The 20,837-nt window shown below is 39.9% G+C and overlaps 1 protein-coding gene across 2 annotated transcripts in view; it reads right to left on the bottom strand.

Annotated features, from left to right (window-relative positions):
* Positions 1-20,837, bottom strand: part of pard3bb (par-3 family cell polarity regulator beta b) — a 200,558-nt gene that overhangs the window by 34,475 nt on the left and 145,246 nt on the right. For both annotated transcript variants that reach the window (XM_072397832.1, XM_072397833.1), the window contains exon 22: positions 19,588-19,705. In XM_072397832.1, the coding sequence (XP_072253933.1) occupies positions 19,588-19,705 (118 nt within the window). The remainder of the gene's footprint in view (positions 1-19,587; positions 19,706-20,837) is intronic.

Here is a 20,837-nt window from a genome sequence, read left to right as displayed (position 1 = left end):
CACACTTTATCTTTGCTTGCTCACACATTGACAAAAGTGTGTGTACAGCATGCTCTCATGTACACATATTTGATATGTAGAGGTGTGTACGTCCTCAACAACACAGCTGAGCCAACAACCGGGAGAGGAGCGGGGGTTCCAACACACATACTTGTGCACACACGCACACCATTTGGCTATCTGTCCTGACCACTGTGCGTTGGCAAGGGATGATAACACTCTCCACTGGACCAAAACTCAACACTCTATATACACATACCTGCTCCAAGTAGTGTGTGTGTGTGTGTGTGTGTGTGTGTGTGGGGGGGGGGGGGTGCACATTTGTCTGTTGGCAACTTTCTCAGAGCCTGACTGGAAGTCATAAGAGCTAAACAGGCATGGTCACAACCACACACAGCCCTTCCAAGAATGTAAAAACTGTAAAAACGACATTATTCCAACAGTTTCTCCCAACAGCGCAGCAACAAGGGAGGCTCTCACGCCAGATTAAAGGATAACTTTTCAATTTCTGCATGTGATATTGATATGGTCTTTTGTTGAGTAAGCCTAAGAACCAGATGAAAAAGCACTCAAGGCCTAGATCTTTGCTGGAAAATGAAATCAAAGAGAGAAGCCAGATGTCATCACTTCACGCAGTCATTTACAGGCTGTTTCGTGGCTCACTGTAAAGTTTTATTAAAATAAAGATCAATAGATATTTAGATATATGGCTAAACCAAGACTTCTTACTGATACATGTGTCTATGAAACATAAGAACTTTCATTAATCTAATCACAAATCTATCCCACATACCCACTTTACGTCTTTGGACTGTTGGAGGAAACCGAAGTGCCTACTGTGGATGTTCTCTTATCACAAATATTTCCCCTGTGCCATCATCTGCTTACAAATGTCTGAGCCTTTAAAGATCACCTTAACAATGAATAAAGCAAAAGTTTGGGCACCCTTTGCGATCACTAACAGCAACATCTTCTCTGGTAAGTATCACAGCTTGTAAAAGCTAACAGTTCTTGTTTCAGATAAATGTAAGTTCATTCTTCCTGAAAATTGCTTCTGCTTTGGTGACATTTTTGTTCCGACAAATATTTGATCATTGCAGAACTGCGAAGGCATGGGACACCTCTCAGCACCTCCTGGGGTAGTCCATTTTGGATATTAAAGTATGTTTAGGATCATTACCCTGTTGTGGAACCGGTTTACCATCCACCTACTGGTGTTCAAGTGAATCCATTCTTCCCTCTTCTGGTAAAATGTTCGATGTGCTACTGGAAGCAGTAAAAACACAAATAAAAATCAATCTCAAGCCAATCTTTTCTGGTTGGAGAGGTGCTCTTTTCATAAAAGGATGCATCATTTCGTTCAATGAGGCCTCGTCTTTATTTCATCAGTCCACAGGAATTGTGTGCAAACCACATCAGGCTAGCTTAGATATTCATTTTGTGCAGAGGACACAGCAAAAGGTTTTTCTCTGATGACTCCTCTGTGGCAGATACATTTGGGCAGGTATTGTTGGACAGTACAACCCCAGTTTATGCAATGAAGAAAGTAGACCAGAGCACCACCACTCCAGAGTCTGCTAAATCTTCCTGAAGGTCTTTTACAGTTCTGCTCTGCCTTACTGGAACTCTTACCAGAAACTATCTTAAAATGTTTTCTTGATCTTCAGAGTTCAGCTTGACCTCCACTGTTCCTGTTAAATACCATTGCTTAATTATGAGCTGAGAAAACCGGTACCTAAAAACACTTTGCTATGTTACTATAGCACATTTCCTGCTTTGTAGGCATCAATTATTTCTATTTTCAAAGTTCTTGGAGTGTGATTAGAGGAGCCCATGGCTGCTGACTGTTAAAACAAGGTTTCAGACACAGAGTATGTGTATAAAGCTTGGAATTTGCATTGCTTCATCTTTCCTTGAAATGACTGTGAACCAGCCAAACGTCTTATAAGTTAAGTCATTTCTGAGTCTGAAAGTGATCTGAGAATTCAAATCTATTGTGCCCAAACCTTTAAATGGTGCCCCTCCTTTTACCCTACAACAATTTACATTGGTGCTACTTAAAGTCTAATCACTACCTGTATATCTCAGCTGTCCACATACACAGACCCATGCCCCTGCATGTTTTTACTGAGGTATGATGTCATGCCTCATCCCAAAAGCACCGCACAGGTTTAAACATTTTCTTCCTCAGTGGATAAAATGATGTCAGTTCTTTAAAGGAATGTGAGATGGGAGACAGGAATAATTACTTCTTGTAAGTTAACTGTGCATCTGTAATCTCATGTTTCAACAGCTGCCAGCATTGGCACAATAAACTTCAAAGAGTTTGCTGGGTGCCATACAGAGAATTAAATCATGGAATCAAGGCCTCTTTATTTTCACATGTCCATTACCTACAAGACGAATTATGTCTCTCGCCCTGGAGCTCAGGCAAAAACAAATTACAGAGGTAGTCATGAGGGGACCCATTAACCACAGGTTCCTGAATCACTCACAAACTTTGAGGGAGGACTGCAGGGATTCATAGATGTTAGAAACGGATAATAAGTCATGACATGTTAACTCTCTCTTCCCTGTCGGCAGAAAGAAGACACAAATCACACACAGCAGCACGGGACTGTGTCTGCATTTAATAGAAGATGTGTGTGTTCAGACATGCGTCTGTGCTTTTCAGTCAATATGTGAGTACGAGTTCATCCTTGCGAGCATTCGGTCTGTCCGTCTGTGACGGCACATGTGTCGGATGTAGATTTTCATCCCAGCATTTTAGGCTGTGTGTGAAACAGACGCTCAGCAGTCAGCAGACCAGCCAGGCACCAGTCCCAGACAGCGAGGTCAGTCATCACTAATCACATTAACATTCCTCCATAATGACCCAATGCATAACTTCTCCCTTTTCAGTCATTTTCTTTCTCCCTCATCCAGCTGCCTCATTTACGCTTTCCATTTCACCCTTTACGTTCTGTCGGTGTTATCTATCTCATCACATCACTCACTTACCCTCATCATGCACTCATCTGATCAACATTTACTTTTGTTTTCCTAAATTTTTCCCTCCCTCTCATTTTTCTTTTAAATTCTACATTTTGCTTCTATTCCCTCACCTTACACCTCATTTCAACTTTCATTCAACGGCCATCTTTCCACTGAGCTGCTCCGACACTGTCATTAGTAAACATGACTCATGCTTTTATATATATATATTAGGGCCGGGACTCGATTACAAAAAATTATCTAATTAATTAGAGGCTTTGTAATTAGTTAATCGATTTTAATCGCATAGAAATATTTGACCTGAAAACAGCGAGAAGCAATTTTTTTCACATGGATTTTAGTTTACCATTGAATAATGACTGAATACATAAGCTTAAGCAACAAAACATTGTTTATTTTTTTTGAAGGTGGTTCTTAACCAACCCTGCTCTTATAGACGCTTCCATCCATCCCTCCGTTTTTTTTATTTATTTTTTATGCTTTTAAATGGACAGGACAGATAAAGAGACAGGAAGCAGAAAGAGGGGGAATGACACGCAGTAAAAGGCCGTCTGATGCGGGATTTGAACCGGGGCCGCCAGCAGCGAGGAGTGTTGCCTCTTTACACGGGGGGCCTGCACAACCCACCACTACACTACCGACCATCCCGGCCGGGGCCAACCAAAGCCGTCTCATCTGCTTCTTCTTCATCTTTGGCTATGTTTGGCTCACTGTGGTTTGTTGAACGTTAGTTGGTGCTCCAGTATAATCGGTATGCCTGAAAGTCATCCAGTGAGAAACGTTCAGCGGTTCAAAAATAAGTGCGATTAAAATGCGTTAATTTTTGTGTAATTAATTAATCTTCATTAACGCGTTAAAGTCCCGGCTCTAATATATATATATATATAAAATATATTTTATATATACCGGTATATGCTGATATGAAGTGCAAATCTTAAAAGACGTTTAGTTGTTACTGGTTTAGCCAATAATGGAACTCCACAGACTCTAAGACTTAAAAAAAGAAAATTTGGTCAGCATTTTGAGGAGAGATCCTTTGTTTAACCTACTTTTTAAGTAAAAATGTTAAATTATGTCAGGTTTTTATTTTCTGATGGGATAATATACTAAAGACAGAACTGTGTGTAACTTTATTCTACAGAAACACGCAGTTCTGGAGCTTTAGGAAGACTATGAAAGTTCATGAGTTTCCCAGCAAAGTCCACACATGAAAAATAGCTATGCTTTGATGCTCCACGTCCTACCTGGTTGAACTTGAACATTTCATCCAAGAAAAACTCAACTTCCAAGTATCTCCACCAACATACTGGATAATAAAGTGTATACAGTGCACACTCATCTCTATATATTGCCAGAATTGGACGTGTGTCCTTTGGCAATTTCTGTTCTATATTTAAATAGATATAATACTATAAAACTAACGTTTAAGAGAACAGGGTTTTTAAAATTCCAACAAACTTGAAAGTCATTTTTGTTATGAGCACCTTGACACAGCCTGAACCCTCTGAGACGAGCTTTCTGTCATTTCATTAAGGAGTCTTCAGGAATAGTTCTCCAGGCTTCTTGAAGGACATCCCAAAGCTCTTCTTTGGATGTGGGCTGCCTTTTGTTCCGTTCTCTGTCAGATGATCCCACACTGCTTCAATAATGTTGAGGTCCGGGCTCTGGGGAGGATTCATCCCTCCATAAGACCTGTTGCCACTGATTTTCAGTCCACTTCTTGTGTCATTTGGCACAGCTCAGCCTTTTCTCCCTGTTTCCCTTCCTTAAGAACGGCTTCTTGACAGCCACCCTTCCATGGAGCCCATTTCTGATGAGGCTTGGGCCAACAGTAGATGGATCAGCTGAAGGTCCAAATCCTGTCTACGGTCTTTCTTAGATTTTTCTGCCCTGTTTCTTCAGGACACCACTTTCAGATTCAGTTTTTAATGGCTTAACAAAAAATAAATAAATGAATTCAATTCTTATATTTATTCTCTAAAAAGGGTCAAAGAAGAACTTTGAAAGCCCTTCAGATAGCCTGGACAACTATCGTTCAACACAACTTTAAAAGAGAACAAGAAAGGAAGCAAAGTATAAAGAAATAAGGGGTGGCTCCAGACTTTTGCACAGTACTGGAGCTGTTTAAAGCATTTTTACTGGCTTAGATCATGTGTGGATGTGTCTGTGTGTAAAAGGATCTCTACCAATATCAAGTTTGTGTCTACTGTTTTCTTGGCCCTGACCAGTCTGACTCTAAATGCATTTGGCTTGATATTCAGCAGTAGTCTTCATTATGAAGACTACTGCTGAATAAGACTCTCCTCATTGTGCAGGATACACACACACACACACACAGTTGTTCTCACAGTTTAAGGGATAGTTGCACTTGCTTCTTGGAGACTAATCATAACCTTTATCATTACCACCATTTTCCTAAGCGTAACTCTTAACTGTGTTTTCACTGCGAAACTGAATGAATTAAGTTTGGAGACTTTGGGTCGACTGGTCCACTCAAGATGATGGTGTTAATACAGTAGATAGAATGATTGATTCTCTCCTCTGCCTTGGCTGCTCTTCAAACATTTTTCAGGTTTAGGTTTTCTCAGTTACTACATGTGCTATTACACAGTCCCAGCACACACCCACACATACACTATTTTGCTCCGTCAGAGTGTGTGAATGACTTAACTGTTAATCGCTCCAAATCTCAGACAATAAGTCAATTGTTAATTGCTTGAGCTTGTGAGAACCACCAAACGTTGGTGATTACTCATCTCCCTGTGTGTGTGTGTGTGAGTGAGACAGAGAGAGAGAGAAAGACAGCTCAGCTCAATGGCACCACGGACAGAGAAGGGACAGAAAGACAGCGTAGGAGAGACAGAGGGTCTGGCAGTAACTCTTCATGACTGAGAGACTCAGCAGTTGTATACATTTGTGCTAGTTCCAGAAAACGCAGCTGCACGGTTATTCTAAGTCTAGTGAGATACCAGTGACAAAGTAAACAGTCCTACAATAAAGACCTTGAAAGACTGTTGAGTAACAGTCATCTTAAATAGGCTCTTCTATGACTTTATAAGCTGAAAATGTTTGGCTGTTCCTCTCCTCTCTTATTGTGTTGTTCTTCTTTCCCCTTCCTCTGTGTCTAGCAGTCGCTCTGGCGCATCAGTGTAAGCCCAGTTTCCCTTCTGTTCTATTTGATTCAGCACATTTGTGCCGTTCCAATGCTCTGCTTGCCCTTATAAGGCCCGCACAAGTGAAAGTATTGGGCTCTATCCCATGATCTCTCAGAAAGCTGTCTGACTGCAAAGTGTGCATTGTCTATAGATGCACCCATAGTGTATCCGTGTGGGTGAGTTTGAGTTTGCTGTTTCTCTCAAAGATCAGACTGTTACTGTGAGTTATTAAGGTATTCACTGAAGTCAACAAAGGGCTGCAGGTCTTACTCTGGTGTTTCTGGAATAATGCTGATGTGTCAGATGCTAAAATTACATTGATTCTCTTCGCAGATGCCAAACACTAAACTTTATCCAATTTGACCAACTGTGTAAAGTTTGTAATATGATTAAGATGTTGCTGGAATCTGTATATAAAAAGGGCCTTTTCAGCAAAATGCAATGCATGGGGAAAGTCCTCCCTGCCACAAAAGCCTGTCTCACACAGCTGAACTGCAATCAAATAGAAGTTCATTATGTTGCGGGTGCATTCAGACAGAAAGTGGATGTGACCTGAGCAATGGGCTTTAACATTACTTGTGTGTTTTTTCCAGTGGAAAACAATCTGTGCTTCAGTGTAAGTAGCTGGTTGTGTGTGTGTGTGTGTTCTTGTGGTGCACATGATAGCTTGGTGGCTATCTTCGACTCTCTGCATGTTTAAACAGCATTTTTTTCAGATGGGTACATGCACATTATTTAGTGTGTACATCAGTGTATGTGGCTTTATTCATGCAGACTGAGCACAAGAGCAATGACACCCCTTTGAAATTCATCCCGTGCAAATCATCAATTTCAAAAAGCTTTTCTGAGTGTCATGTTTGTGTGTACCGACTGCCAACAGTGCAGTCTCGTGATTGGGTGAATGGTTCGGCGCATTTCCTGGATTTATGGTCACACAGAGCTGGCATTAATAAAACAGACTGGAAAAATATGGTCTTACTTGGTACAGTGGGACGGCTGAAGAACATAACTCTTCTCTCTGTTTTTTCTGTAAAATTCTGTTTTTCTCATTGCACTTACTCTGGCCAGAGTACACACGGTATTCATTTGCACATCTTTCTCCCCACCTTGGGCTTGCAAGTGTGTATAAATGGAGTGACTAACATTATCGATAATCTAAACCAACTGACAAAACATTTTTATTCCCCATGTCATATCAAGGGAAAAAACATGATGAACAAAAAGAATGGACCTCTTATTGATGATGGACAAACGGGAAGCTACAAGGTTTGGAGAAAGAAATAATGCTGGAGGACCATGAACCAAACTGAATATGATGGTTAACTATCAAAAGGGTGAAGAAGGAGACAAAAGGAAGCTGAATAAGCTTTAGTTTTGTTAATGTAAAGCACAGCAGACTCTCTTAACCTCGCCTCTTATAACACAGGGCCACAATCAGCTATAAGGTTTACTGCAGTCTCTTTCTGCTAACAGAGAGCTGGAGTTTAATCCCCCACCTGTCCATCCATAACACACCCAAGGTAGCATGGCTATTTCTATTCTATAATAGCTGAAATCACATGAACAATTTCAAGGTCATGAATAAAAAAACGTGTGTTTGAGAGAGTACGAGGAATGAGAGAGGCAGAGGGATTGTTGTCTGCACAACATGACTGAAATGACAAATACTTCTGTTTGCAAACACAGCTCCATGCTATGGACAAACTATATGATTCTAGAGGTCTTTGTAGTATTTATAAGACCCATATTTATAGCATATTGTGAGATTTCTTCTCTAAAGGCAGCTTTATGCGCTTCCAACAACCACCAGCTGGCTCAGAAAACAGACGCTTTTTTCTGGTGTTGGCTCTGGACTGCAGCACATGGACTGAAACTACACAAAGACTATTTTAGGAGAGCACTTTAATTCTTAAGCTCTTATATGCAGAGGAGAGTAGGTAGGAAGGAAGTAACTTACATACTCAGAAACATTTAATTATTTTCTGAAATAGGCCCTTGAGGCAACAATAATAACTTATTGAACAGGAAAATAACAGCTTCAACATTATTCTGATGGATCATCTACTTTTAATATGCACACCTTTTCTGCAACGTTGTAAGCACAATGATATCTGGGTGGGGGGGGGGGTTATTGCCAAGTCACTGACAGCAGAGCTCTGCAGATTATGGCTGCTGAGGACACGAGGTCCTGCAGCTGGCGGAACAAGCTCTGGCTGCAGAGTGAGGAGGAGGTGGAGTGCAGGAAAGCCGGCAGGGCTGCTCCCACAGCTAAGGCTGCAGTAGCACAAGTCAGCTGCTGCTTCACCATTTCTGGCCAACGTTTTCTCACAGGACAATAAATTAGAGCTACTCATGCAAAAACTGAGCACTGAAAGTCACTAGAGGGACTCTAGTTGGTTCAATATCAACTTCAGATCAGATTGAGAATTTCAGCAAGCAACAAGTCATCTTTTTGAAAACTGTAACTCCCAACACTGGATTCAGATTGTGTTATAGTGCCTGTTTGGTGTAAGCATAATATTTTTCTTTAGCTGCTGTTATGATTCAATGCCCTAAATTATTTTAAGCTGGGAATGGGAATTTCACACAACCAGATAATGAAGTTTTCATGAAGTAATTAGTGAAATGGATCAAGGAAAAGTAACTGACTTGGGCATTATTTTACAATATTATTATATTTACATATTCAGGGTATCTTCAGATGATCTGGTTCAACAACCCTTAACAATGGAGATCTCAACAAGCAGTGGTAAGGTGCTGGTTATCATCTCTGGACGTGTACATGTGAAACCGGTGGAGTTGGAATCAGACAACAAATCATCCAAGCTCAAAAATGTTTAACGAAAAGGATTTTAGTCGTCTATTTATTTCAATTAGCTTTAAAACATTTAGATGGACATAGATATAGATATGAGTATGAATGTACGGACATAATGTGGTGCAAGTTTGATATACTGCACACATTCATGTACGGTATGAGAAAACAGCAAGGAAATATTCTACAATGCAGTCCTGATGAGATGAATGCTTTTACCTGCTCCAGAGCAGGCTGGTTTCCTGTCGAAGTTGTCATGGCGAAACAACCCAGTAAGAAGATCTCTGTGATACTGAACATCCAGAGATGACCCTGAAGTAACCTCACCAAGCAACTCTTCCTGCTTTGTAAGACAGGCCCATGGAGAAGGAAGAATGTTTGGCCTGGAAGAAGTTCCTCAGCAGCATTGTCTAAGTTGCCCTTAAATCATAGGACATCCCCTTTATGTTCTGATTCTGGACTCTTCATCAAATATAGATGCTGTAAACAAACTCAAACACAATCTGAGAGGCAGCACTATTTTCTTCATAATGTGGTATGCTTGAGGGAAAGCTGCTATCTATGCTAATATTTGTATTCTGCAAAGCACATAGTATATGTGCAGAGTTTTAATACAAGCCCACATGAATAAAAGATGCTATCACCCGAAGGCCACGCTGTCATTCTACCACATTGCCTTCTGATCAATTACCAGCAAGTGAGTTTGATTACTTATCAGACTTCTATTGACATTCTACTATAAGAGTGTTTTCAGCTGCAATACCTTACATCTTGGGCTCCACATATCATCTTTTAAGTTGATAGAACAAACCTGTGAGCAAACAGGTGTCTGCTTACAGACCCAGAAGTTACAGGAGCAAAATGACCGATTTGGAGTCAGATCTTTGGCCACCTGATGCATCAAATTGATAAATAAACTCTCTTTTAACCCTGTGTTTAGTCTCTAGAAAAGATTTAGTTCATAACAACAATACTGACAATAACCACAGATACGGTACCTTAAGATACTTAAAATATAATTTAAAGAAAAAAAGTTACAGCAAATCTTTAAAAAATAACTCCAACAATGAGCCAACAACTACAAGCAGAACATCTTCTCAGAAATCCTCCTCCATATGAATAATAACTGACACCGATGGTGTTGACATAAAGGGGCATCCCCACGCAGAAATTAACTGTGCATAAAAAGTTCATTTGCATGGAATGAACCACAAAGTGTCACAAGAAAAAAACAATGAATCTCAACAATGTAATACGAAAGCACAACAACATGAAAGGTGCTGACATCATCTGAAAAAGCATGAGAAATGGTTCAATAAAGCAAACCCTGATATAACTTCACCATTCTCTTCAAAAATAGAAGAAGTGTTCTGTGTCAGCCTGCCTCCACAGGGTGGAAAAACTGTGTTCATTGTTAGTTATGGTTCTCGGCTGCTGGATACTCATGACTAATGCAGCACATACACACAGATGATGGCAATAAACAGTGTTATGATCCTATGAAGGCTCTTTGTCTTTACGCGTGTCAGTAAGTTGTGTCAACGTCCCAGTGCTGCAGAACAACTTAGAGCTTCTCTCAAGCTCTGTTTTTTAAGAGGTGTCGAGCCGGCTCTTGTTGGCAGTTGGGAAAGCTATGTTTTCCGTGACACTGCTGAGAGCTTTGTATACTTTTTTTCAAATAATATGTGGGCTTATCATAAATAATCATCAACTGCTGCACATCTGTACAATATCTGCAAAGTTACATCACTGTACACATGCTAGAATGTAAGAAAAATGGATGCAGTCCAGGGAAAGAATACATTTTACAGTGACACATTGAAAATGAGTACGGTGAAAATGAGAGAGGTTATGGGAACAGTGTGCTGGGATTTTCCCAAATTCTATTGTGAATCACACAATGGTGTGCTTGTCTCTGGATGGTACAAGGTTAGAAAGAATATTGGAGCCAGTTCAGACGCCTAAAGCCTTGAAGCAAAGGGCAAATAGAAACAATTCCAGAAACACATGTACACACACTCTCCAAAAACTAATACTAATAAAAACAGGAAAGTGGACACACAAGTATACACACATAAGGTTTTCTACATACACCGGACATACTTCTGACAGCACAGGGATTTCTTTCTTGATCAACAGGATATGATACAAGATCCTCTTCTATGTGTGCAGGGGCAACACTGGGAGGCGGCACAGATGAGCAACTCTGCCAGGGTTACTCTTAGTCCTGCAGCGTTGTGCCAGTTTTGATCTTTACTGCCAATACCAACAAGACTCAATCTATCCCAGATGTGCTTCTCTAAAGGTTTTGAAGGTAAACATGATCCTTATTTGAAATGTCGCCTGCACTTGATTATCTTCACAGGAGAGAAAGGAACATAGGGCTGCTGTAAATTAAATACGATGATGGTTGAATTCTGAACAAATAATAGACAGAAGATACATGTGTCAAATCACACCAGTTAGATACAGTATGTCAGTTAGGATGCTTTTGTGAACTATTTCCAAGAAAACCTTAACTTCCTGCTGTAATGGCTCAAAATCACAAAATGCTTAAGATAAGAGAAATGATAAATGTGAGACATAAATAAATTCAGGGTGAAATGTTGAGGCCTGTAGTTAATTCAAGCTACATCATGACAGAGTGACTAACTCTTACTTCACAGGCACAGCCCCTTTGTGCATGCATACATGTTTTTGCCCTGAATTCATAGCTTCATTGGGGACTAATAGATTGAAATAGACTGAAAAAAAGGAGGTAAAGAAGAACTAGAAATAAAAGCTGCTGGACAAACACACACACAATGGTAAGTAAAAAAGAGAAGAGTGCCAAAATCTGCAGTTCCTCAGATGGTCACTTGGGGCTTTGCTCTTTGAGTCCAACGCTGAAATGCCGATATGTATTTGCCCAAATCTGCTTTGGATGATAAGTAAATGCTGTGCCCGTTACCATTTTCACTGAGATCAATCAGCGTAATCTTTGGTCTTAAAACACAAGACGGCATTGGTCGAATGATGAGCTTGAGACGTCTAAACAGGAATCTATTAGGGGACATCAAAGGTGGATTAATCTTTTTCTGTTTTAGATAAAGTCAAAAGCCTCACACAGACACTTCAATACTGAATCAGGAGGAGATGGGGAAACTGTTCCAATGGAAAGTTTTGATCTTCAGAATCCCATTCTCATAGGGCCCACAAGGACCCTTCTGTGAGGTGTATTGTCAGAGATATGCATACTGGACCAAGAAAAAGTTGTTGGAGGTGAAAATGTGAGTTCTACCTGTTTAGCTCTGTGATGGAATGAAAACCCAGCACAGGTTGTGTCTCATCTTTAGCTCAATGCATGCTGGCATTGTCTCAAGGCAACCTGATGCGAAACTGGATTAGAGGATAACAGATGGCTACACAGCCATCTGTTTTCTTTATGTCCTTATTAAAAACCAAGCTAGCAAAGTGAGGACAGAACATATGTGCCTCACAATTGCAATAAATGCAAAATCTGGACATTCAGTATTAGGTCAAAGTTATTAATAGAAATTCCAAAACTATTACTTCTTTTCATTTTTTTCAATGCACATTCTAATGAACTTAAAATGTAATCTAACAGTGTGGAAAGAGTAAAGCAAGAGGATCTATTTTAATCATTGAATAGCTCTGAGTCATACGTTGGTGGTTTAGCATAGCAGCACAGATATCCACAATTAGTTAGCAAAGCAAAATGGAAGAGACTTCATGATCAAAGAAAAGCTTGGAAGCTGAGGTTTCAATGAAAACGATTCACCAAACTCACAGACATGAATGCAGCTACAACAGACGGAAGTCACCACTGGAGAGCAGCACAACAAACATGGAATCGGTAAATGCAAGTGAACGGCTTGGACAGGCAAGTGCAACGAAACTTTGTCAGAAGGCAAGACAATGAGCTCAGCTGCTGCACACTTTGACAGGGATTTTCACAGAAAACCCCACATCTGTCAAGCTTGAGGAAGCATGTTTGTTGCTAAATAGTTTGGGATGGAAGGTGACTGGGAAAGTGAGACATCTAGAGTTTCTAGGTAAGAATTTCCCAACCCCTCATCCTGTTCACTGAAGGTCAAGGTTCACTCTGGCTGCACCTTTGTGGGATAGCAAAATAACCACATCAGAGCGGAGGTTGTTTGGACCAGGAACCAAACTGCACATCACTGACTAATAATACATGGCACAGACCTCTAAGCACTAAAAGTGTTAGTGTTACATAAAGTGTTCTCAGCTGCCCTCTGTGAAGACCTGTCCCAACTTTAATGTAAAAAATAAATGTAAAAAAGAGCTCAGAGAAATGTTGCTGTCTCGCTGTAATTATTTTGCTGTTTACTGAGTATCCTTGTTGTTTCAAAGAACAAACACTTTAAACATATTAAATTAAAGCATCATCAAATAAATATCAGAGAACAACGTCCTTACACAGTTTTTAGAAATGTGACGACCTGGAAAACATCCCACTGTGTCCATGCCTCTTGTGCTTTGTGACAGACAGCTGCGGCTCAAACTGCACATCAGAAACATGCAAGGTCACAACTGTAGCAACACAACAGAAATCTGGCTGTGGTAAAAGTACCCGGGTACTTCTCCTTCAACAGGGCCACTCAGGATGACCTTGAGATAACCCTTTTATTTTAGTTTTTCTGAATATACCACTTGTAAAAGGTTCTGATAGCATCTTTTCCAAAAATGTCTTTTTCTCTAATTCATCCATGAAACATTTTCAAACCCTTGCTTGACTTGGTTTCTCTGAGCTCCTTAGCGACCTCCTTTGTCTGCGCCATGAAACTTTAAAATAAACGTTCGGTGAAGCTAAAACTGAGATAAATCCACATTCTTTCAATAAAACAGAGTACCGTCTTCCAACTAGTTCAAAACATCTGACTCTAATTTCACTTCCAACTTAACTGATAATTTAAGAGATGCATATACTTTAGCTACTCACAGACATGTTTCATCACTTGGTGATGTCTTCATTGTTTTCTCAGCTAGAAGTTTTTTGTTTTCTTTTTTCTTTCTTGGGTTTACTTTTGGAATAGTGTGCGATGGTGTTTAGGTCATATATTCATGCTGAAAAAAAGAATAATCTTAACGGTTCACAAACTTTCAAACGCCACAGAGCAAAAAAACAGGGAAATTAATGTGCCTTATGACAACTTATTTCAAATCTTAGGGTCTCCAAGCTATTTAATTTAGCATTACACAACAAAATGGAATTCACAGTGAATGACTAACTGTAAATTAATGCATTTATTTAAGCCTGAAGAACAGAAAAAAACTAGATGAAAACTTTCATGATCATGAAATCCAATAATAAAAGCTGTGCCACAACAACTGGCTTTCATAAAGTATGCTCTATGCAGGACTGTAAGTACGTAGTTTAGTGACAACAGCACAGAACCCTGCTGATTTCACTCCCCTCTCTTTTGGAAGAAAGTCTGTTGTTGTCTTCCAAAATGCATACACCCACCAACCAGCACACAATGCACTCAACTGAAAACAAAGTTGTGGTGTGGCTTTTGTTGCTTGATAATTGTTTTTAGGCAAACATCATTTTGCTTGCTGAGACAGCCAACTCATAACCATGAATCAATGAAATGGTAATGGAGCCACAGGGGGAAAGCTACACATCCAGTATACGGTGGTAACAGTGCATGAGCGGCTCTCTCTTTCTCTACATTGACCCTTTTCTCTCTTCTTTTTTTCTTGCAACCTCGCGACCAATAAGTTTTCCATCGTTTTTACTTTTCATAAACTCGCAGAAAATCCTTTCCAGAAGATAAAAAGATCTAATGCAGAAGCAAACAAACCAATAAAAATTTAATTGACTTATTTTGCTACAGGCTCCCCGTCATAACCATTACTTTTCCTGACTAGCCTTCCCAAAGAAAGCCAGGCAGGTAAATAATCACTTTGACCTTAATTACTAAATGCATCATCCAAAATGAGAAGGGCTTGTTGGTCCACAGCTGGTGTGATCTCTTTCAAACTTTGTCCTTTTTTTCCAACATAAAAATGTCTTCATTTCCACCTCTAAAGCAAGCTGGTAGCTCTTACTCTAGGGATGGAGTGATTTTCGATCGGATCGTGATCTTTTTTCAAACGGCCATCTTGAATTAATTTAATGTCATAAGATGTTAAAGACAAAACCTCCAGAACCTGTGCTTTACTGTGTACTTGAAAATGTTTCTCGTGGATCAACATGTCTGCATACAGAGCCCTTTGAGGAGTGAATATTAAACTCTTAATTACACCCTGTTGCATCTTTTTTTTCCTTCTCACTTTTTTTCGGAGGTGCGCACCACAGATGCAGGCTCTCTTTGTCTCCTCTGTTCTTCATCTTCTTGGTTGCTTATCAAACACTTTTCTCTGCGCCACAAGTGGTGCTACATCATCTTTCTCCAGCCAGGTGAGGTTTTTTTTTTAGCTGCATATTTATAGCCTCAGCATATCATTTGAAATAAACTAGTGTAAACAGCTTTAAGGTGGTTTTAATTATTAGTTGACAATCATTTTCTCACTTAAGCTGAAACAGCTGGGCTGTTGTGATGCTACAAACAGTTGTTTTCCAACAGATGCTTAATTCTGACATATTTAGTTGCTTTTCATAACATTTATTCACTTATTACTCTGAGGCTTATCGTACAGTTATACTATCATATCATCACAGTTACCCTCAATGCTTGTGTATGCATATATATTAGGGATGGGAAGATTAACCGATACGTATCGATACGCGGTCATGAATCATGAATGAAATTTTAGAAGCAAATCGAGATGCATCGTTTTTCCCGAGATACAGCTTATCCTTTTAATACAGAATGTATTTCTTTATTCATTAACAAGTGTTGTCAACCTGTTTTTTGCGCATAATCCAATCAACCTACATAAAGTGGGCCTAAGCAGGACTTGCGGATGTGTGTACACTACAACTCAATGTATCAGCTGCGCGGATGAAGCCAGCGACGCACAAAGGTAGTTGTCAGGAAGCGCGAGGAGTAAGCAAAACAAACATCTAGGATGCTGAGATAATTTATCCTCCACTGAGTTTTAAATCTAAAGTTTGGGAACACTATGGATTTTACAAGAAAGACGGACGACTTGACAAGACAGATGGAATTTGTAAAACGTGCCGCGATCTGTAAAATACACGGGCAGTACGACTAACCTGATATCTCACTTGAATTGTCACCTCTGAAAGTGGCAACCACACTCCTCAGTGAGGACAAAATCCCACCATCTCCATTATATCTCCAATCCAAGCCAAATTGCAAAGCAATCCAACCAGGTGAGAGTGATCTGAGGTTATTTCCCATGAAAGACAGATTCAGGCCGGACTTTGATGGCTGTTATACATTTCTTGAAGGCACTGTGCCTCAGCACCTGATCCATGTTTTAAAGACCTGGCTTTTCTGGATGACAGTGATGCCAGAGATATGGAATTCATGAAGATAACAACAGAGGTGGTACAGATGAATGGAGAGTTAAGAACATTTAAAGTAAGACTGTTATTGCAGTTTAGAACTAATAATATATGAATATGCATTATTTTACATGTTTATGCATTTTTAAGGAAGAGATCAGTGACACAGCAATGCCAAATGAAGACCAGGCAACAGGCACATGGGCAGAGGACCAGACAGCTGAAACAGAAGGTGACGAAAGCTCTTCCAAAGAGGGCAAGAAAGTTGGTTTAAATGGAGACAGAAGTATGTGGTGAAGATGCAATATAGTCAAGTAAGTTTCAGATCGTAAATGAAAGGAATATTTTTAGCACAACTGATCTGAGCCTCTTCTGTGGATGATGACCCTCCAAAGAAAAAGACTGCCATGGACCAGATGTTTGGAGATTTCCTGAGTGCAAGACCACCAGCAAAGACCATCAGGGAGAAAGCGAAGGATGAAATCTTAAAATATATAGAGAGGGACACTTTAGGTTTGGATGGGGATGTGTTGCAGTGGTGGAGACTGCAAGTAGATCTTCCACTACTGTAAGCTTTAGCAAGGAGATATCTGTCCATCCCAGCAACAAGCGTACCAGCTGAAAGAGTTTTCAGCACAGCTGGAGACACAGTTACAGCTTGCTTCACCCTGATCACGTTTATCAGTTGATATTTCTGAAGAAAAACCTTTAACTGACGATGACTGACCAATGTGCACAAGGTGTCCTCCTGTTTGCTTTAAGGGATTTTATTTCATTTCTATTTAATTCTATTATTTATTTTACTGTTTCAAAGTAAAAGCAGCATAACACTGCTAGTTCATGACGTTAAGTTTTGAATATTCAGTGGCAAAATATGTCTTATTTTCATAGTTGAAAAGTGAAATCACAATTCTTGTTGTGCAATGGTAAGCCTTCTTTCTGTTGAAAGAGTGCTAATATATTTTTAGTATATATTGCACTTACACGTTCTGTTCATCTTGGAAATACTTCAATAATATGTGCCGTGCGTTCTAAAATGGCCCTTTACTGTAAACCGACACTCGAGCTCTGAGAGAAAAGCCAGTTTGTAAAAAAGTCTCGGTTTTACTTGGTTAATAAATAATCAAACTAATTGAATGGCACCGCATCCTCTTTCACATCACCACGTAAACTTGATCTAATTAGCTAGTGCTGAATTATCGCATCGTATCGTATCGTGATATGGGTGTGAATCATATGGTATTGCATCGCAAAATGCCACACATGTATCGTTAATATATCGGATCGGATACTTTGTATCGAGATGCGTATCGGATCGGCATTATACCTTAGATGCCCAACCCTAATATATATGTATATCTATCTATATAGATATTCATATATATAGATATTCATATCTATATAGATATTCATATATATAGATAGATATACATAAATGAATATGTTCTCAGCCAAAAACAGCCAACTTGTGCTGTCCATCCCTATCCTGTCAGCATTGCTCATGCGACCCATAACTGCATAACTGTGACTGGTCAGCATGCAGTTATGAAGCACTACGGCACTCACGTTATGTTAAAAATACATCAGCAGCTATCCACCCCAGTCCGCTTCACCTCCTTTACAGCAAATTCACCGTGTTCCAACAGGTTTTTTAAAAGCACAGTTTCCCGCTAAAACAAGCCACCTACATCGTTTCTCATCACCTGTAATAGCCTGTAATCACCCTAAGAGCTCTGAGGGCTGCGACTGGTCACTGCCTTCAAGGAGACAAGCCTAATCTGTCAAAATAACAATAACAACTACTTTCTTGTTAGGAAGTTCCCCCAAGCAGAACCAATTTCTGCACAAACTGCACTTCTTGATTTATAAGCAGACATTGTTTCCTTTTTGAACAGAGGACTCATGAATTATGAACATTATGTCAAGTAAAACACGTTAACACTCTTACGCATGCAGAACCAGGCTGATTAATAACAACTGTTGCCCAGGTAATAAATTAAACAACACGATGCATCTACATTACGACATATCAACATAATCTTATTCATGTGACGTGTTGGATAAAAGCAGCTCGTCAGAGAGCCTCATCCTACTGCTCTGGAGCTGGAGTTTAACTTTGAGACGTGTTTGCAGTATGTTTTTTTCTCATTTATGATCAAACAGACACAGTCTCACACTAATGTGGTCAGCATGCACACGGCAGCGAAGAATTAGTCTTTATGTTATCTTTTAACCGAGCAGCAGTGATGCGGGACGGCATCTGGGGACAGAAGAGAAGCATTTGACCTGATCATGGAGCAGTGGTTAAACTGTGATATACTCCAGTTAACATGTCGATTAGTTATAGAGGATTAATTGTGCCTCTATGGTGGAGAACTAAATTTAGTTGCTCAGAGGGAATCTATTTTCTTCTACTTTTTTTCAGGGGATTAAATCATAAATAAACATTTGTCTCCCAACATCACAAATCTCACTCAACCAGACATTACTACTGAGAATTTCTTCAAATTATGTCATCAAAGCAAGTCCATATATGGACACCATTTCCACAAAAGTAAAAAACTTTCTGTTTGAAGAAATGATTTTCAGTGTCTTCACTGATCAACACCACTGTTTTCAGAAAAGAACGCCACATGTAGAATTTGATGCCAAAAGGCAGAAAAAGAAAGAAAATCAACATCTTAACATACAGCTGCATTTGATCTTCATTAGTTTAATTTTGTAATATGGGAGGAGACTTCCACTCAGCATGTTATTTTAACATTATAACACGACCACAGACGAGGTTTCAGCTTCATCAAGCGTGACTCAGACAGTCCGAACTCTGCAGTGCATCTGTGTGGATGTGATTAGAAGTCTGTGATTTGAAAAACACTACCTGCTGGATGATGAGTGACTCAAACCTCTACTTTGCTCCTGTGTCTCATCGGCAGTAAAAAGTGGATCGTATCAGTTCAATCAGCTCAGTGCGCACAGGAGCCACTCACGTGAGAGAGCACCGTACAAACTGACAGCCCATGGGCTTTGATCGCTCCACCGATGCAGTAAAAGTGGGATAAGAAATTTCCCCAAAACAAAATAAACACACCGAATAGAGATTGTGTTCAAATAGTTATCACATGAAAGTCTTTTTAGGTCATTTAATGTGTTGCTACAGGTGTATGGACCGTGCTCCTCACCCTGTGTGGGTCATTTTCATGTCCTCTGCGTCGTGGATCAATCTTGTCATAGGGCGGCACTGCTCCTTCTCGCCTTGCTTGCTGGTATTCTCTCCTTAGCTGCTGGATCCTGTCCATACTGCGACACAAATACACACACACACGGACAGAGTGAGGCTCCGATGCAGATAGGCACCCACATACAGAAACAGGAACAAGCTTTTAAAAGGTTCCCAATTACAGACCTCACAGGTGAAAATGATGGAACCCTAAAGTTTGAACTTTAAAACCAAAAAATTTGAGTTTGAATTTTGGATTTTAAGGGCAAATGTGTTCAGAGCATGATTTAAAGGACTAATTCACTGAGTGCTATTAGGCCGCTATAAGTTTTAATCAGTCAATCCCAGAGTCAGTGTGCATCTAAAACAGTTTGGGATGTCATCAGCAGACAGCTGTCCTGATGATGAAGCAGCCAACACAAGCCATCTGTCTGTTCAACTTCTCCCAACATCAGCTTCAAAACTTTGACTGCACAGACAAACCTGTCTGCATGTGTGCCTGTGAGCACACTGTGCACGAGCACACACTAATCTCTTGATCATTCTGACTGCCTCCATCTATATCTTTTCCATTTTTTTCCCTTCGTCTCTTGCAACAGGAAAGAAAACAAAATCATCAATCATGTTATGAATATTCTCTCTGTCAACAGAGGAAATATACAGCATATCAACACTGAACTCTGGGCACCCCCGTGAGTCATGCACATGCACACATATCCACTCACCCACACATAATGGAAATGCAGAAAGTCAAATCATACACATACGGTATGAACCCATGTGCAGCATTAGGGCTGCAGTTTGCAATTTCATGAACTGAGTTGGTCCAAGGGGAAGAAACACACTGATACAACATCCAGTGATTTATGAAAAGTCTGAAACACAGCAACACACACACACAATGGCTTGAAGGCATTCTGTGAACACAGCTACGCCTTCTGAGGGGTCAGGAATAAAAAATGCTCTGTTTGGTTATTATGGATATTTGCTTCTGAATATTAAATCCCCAGTCAAAAGCTTGTTTTTATAAACTTTAAATAATAGCAGACTGAATGGTGGTTCATGGACTGCTTTCATATTCTGGGCTTGCTAATCCCTCAAACATGCTTTAAACTACACGCCACATTCATCCGTTAAGGTACACATTCATGAAGCTTTTTCTTTCTATTCTTTTTAATCGAGCATATTTTACTATTACAACCACACACTGAA

This window comes from Leuresthes tenuis, unplaced genomic scaffold (assembly GCF_036924035.1).
Source record: "Leuresthes tenuis unplaced genomic scaffold, fLeuTen1.0.hap1 SCAF_12, whole genome shotgun sequence".
Lineage (NCBI taxonomy): Eukaryota > Metazoa > Chordata > Actinopteri > Atheriniformes > Atherinopsidae > Leuresthes > Leuresthes tenuis.
This window is presented reverse-complemented; position numbering and strand designations above follow the sequence as displayed.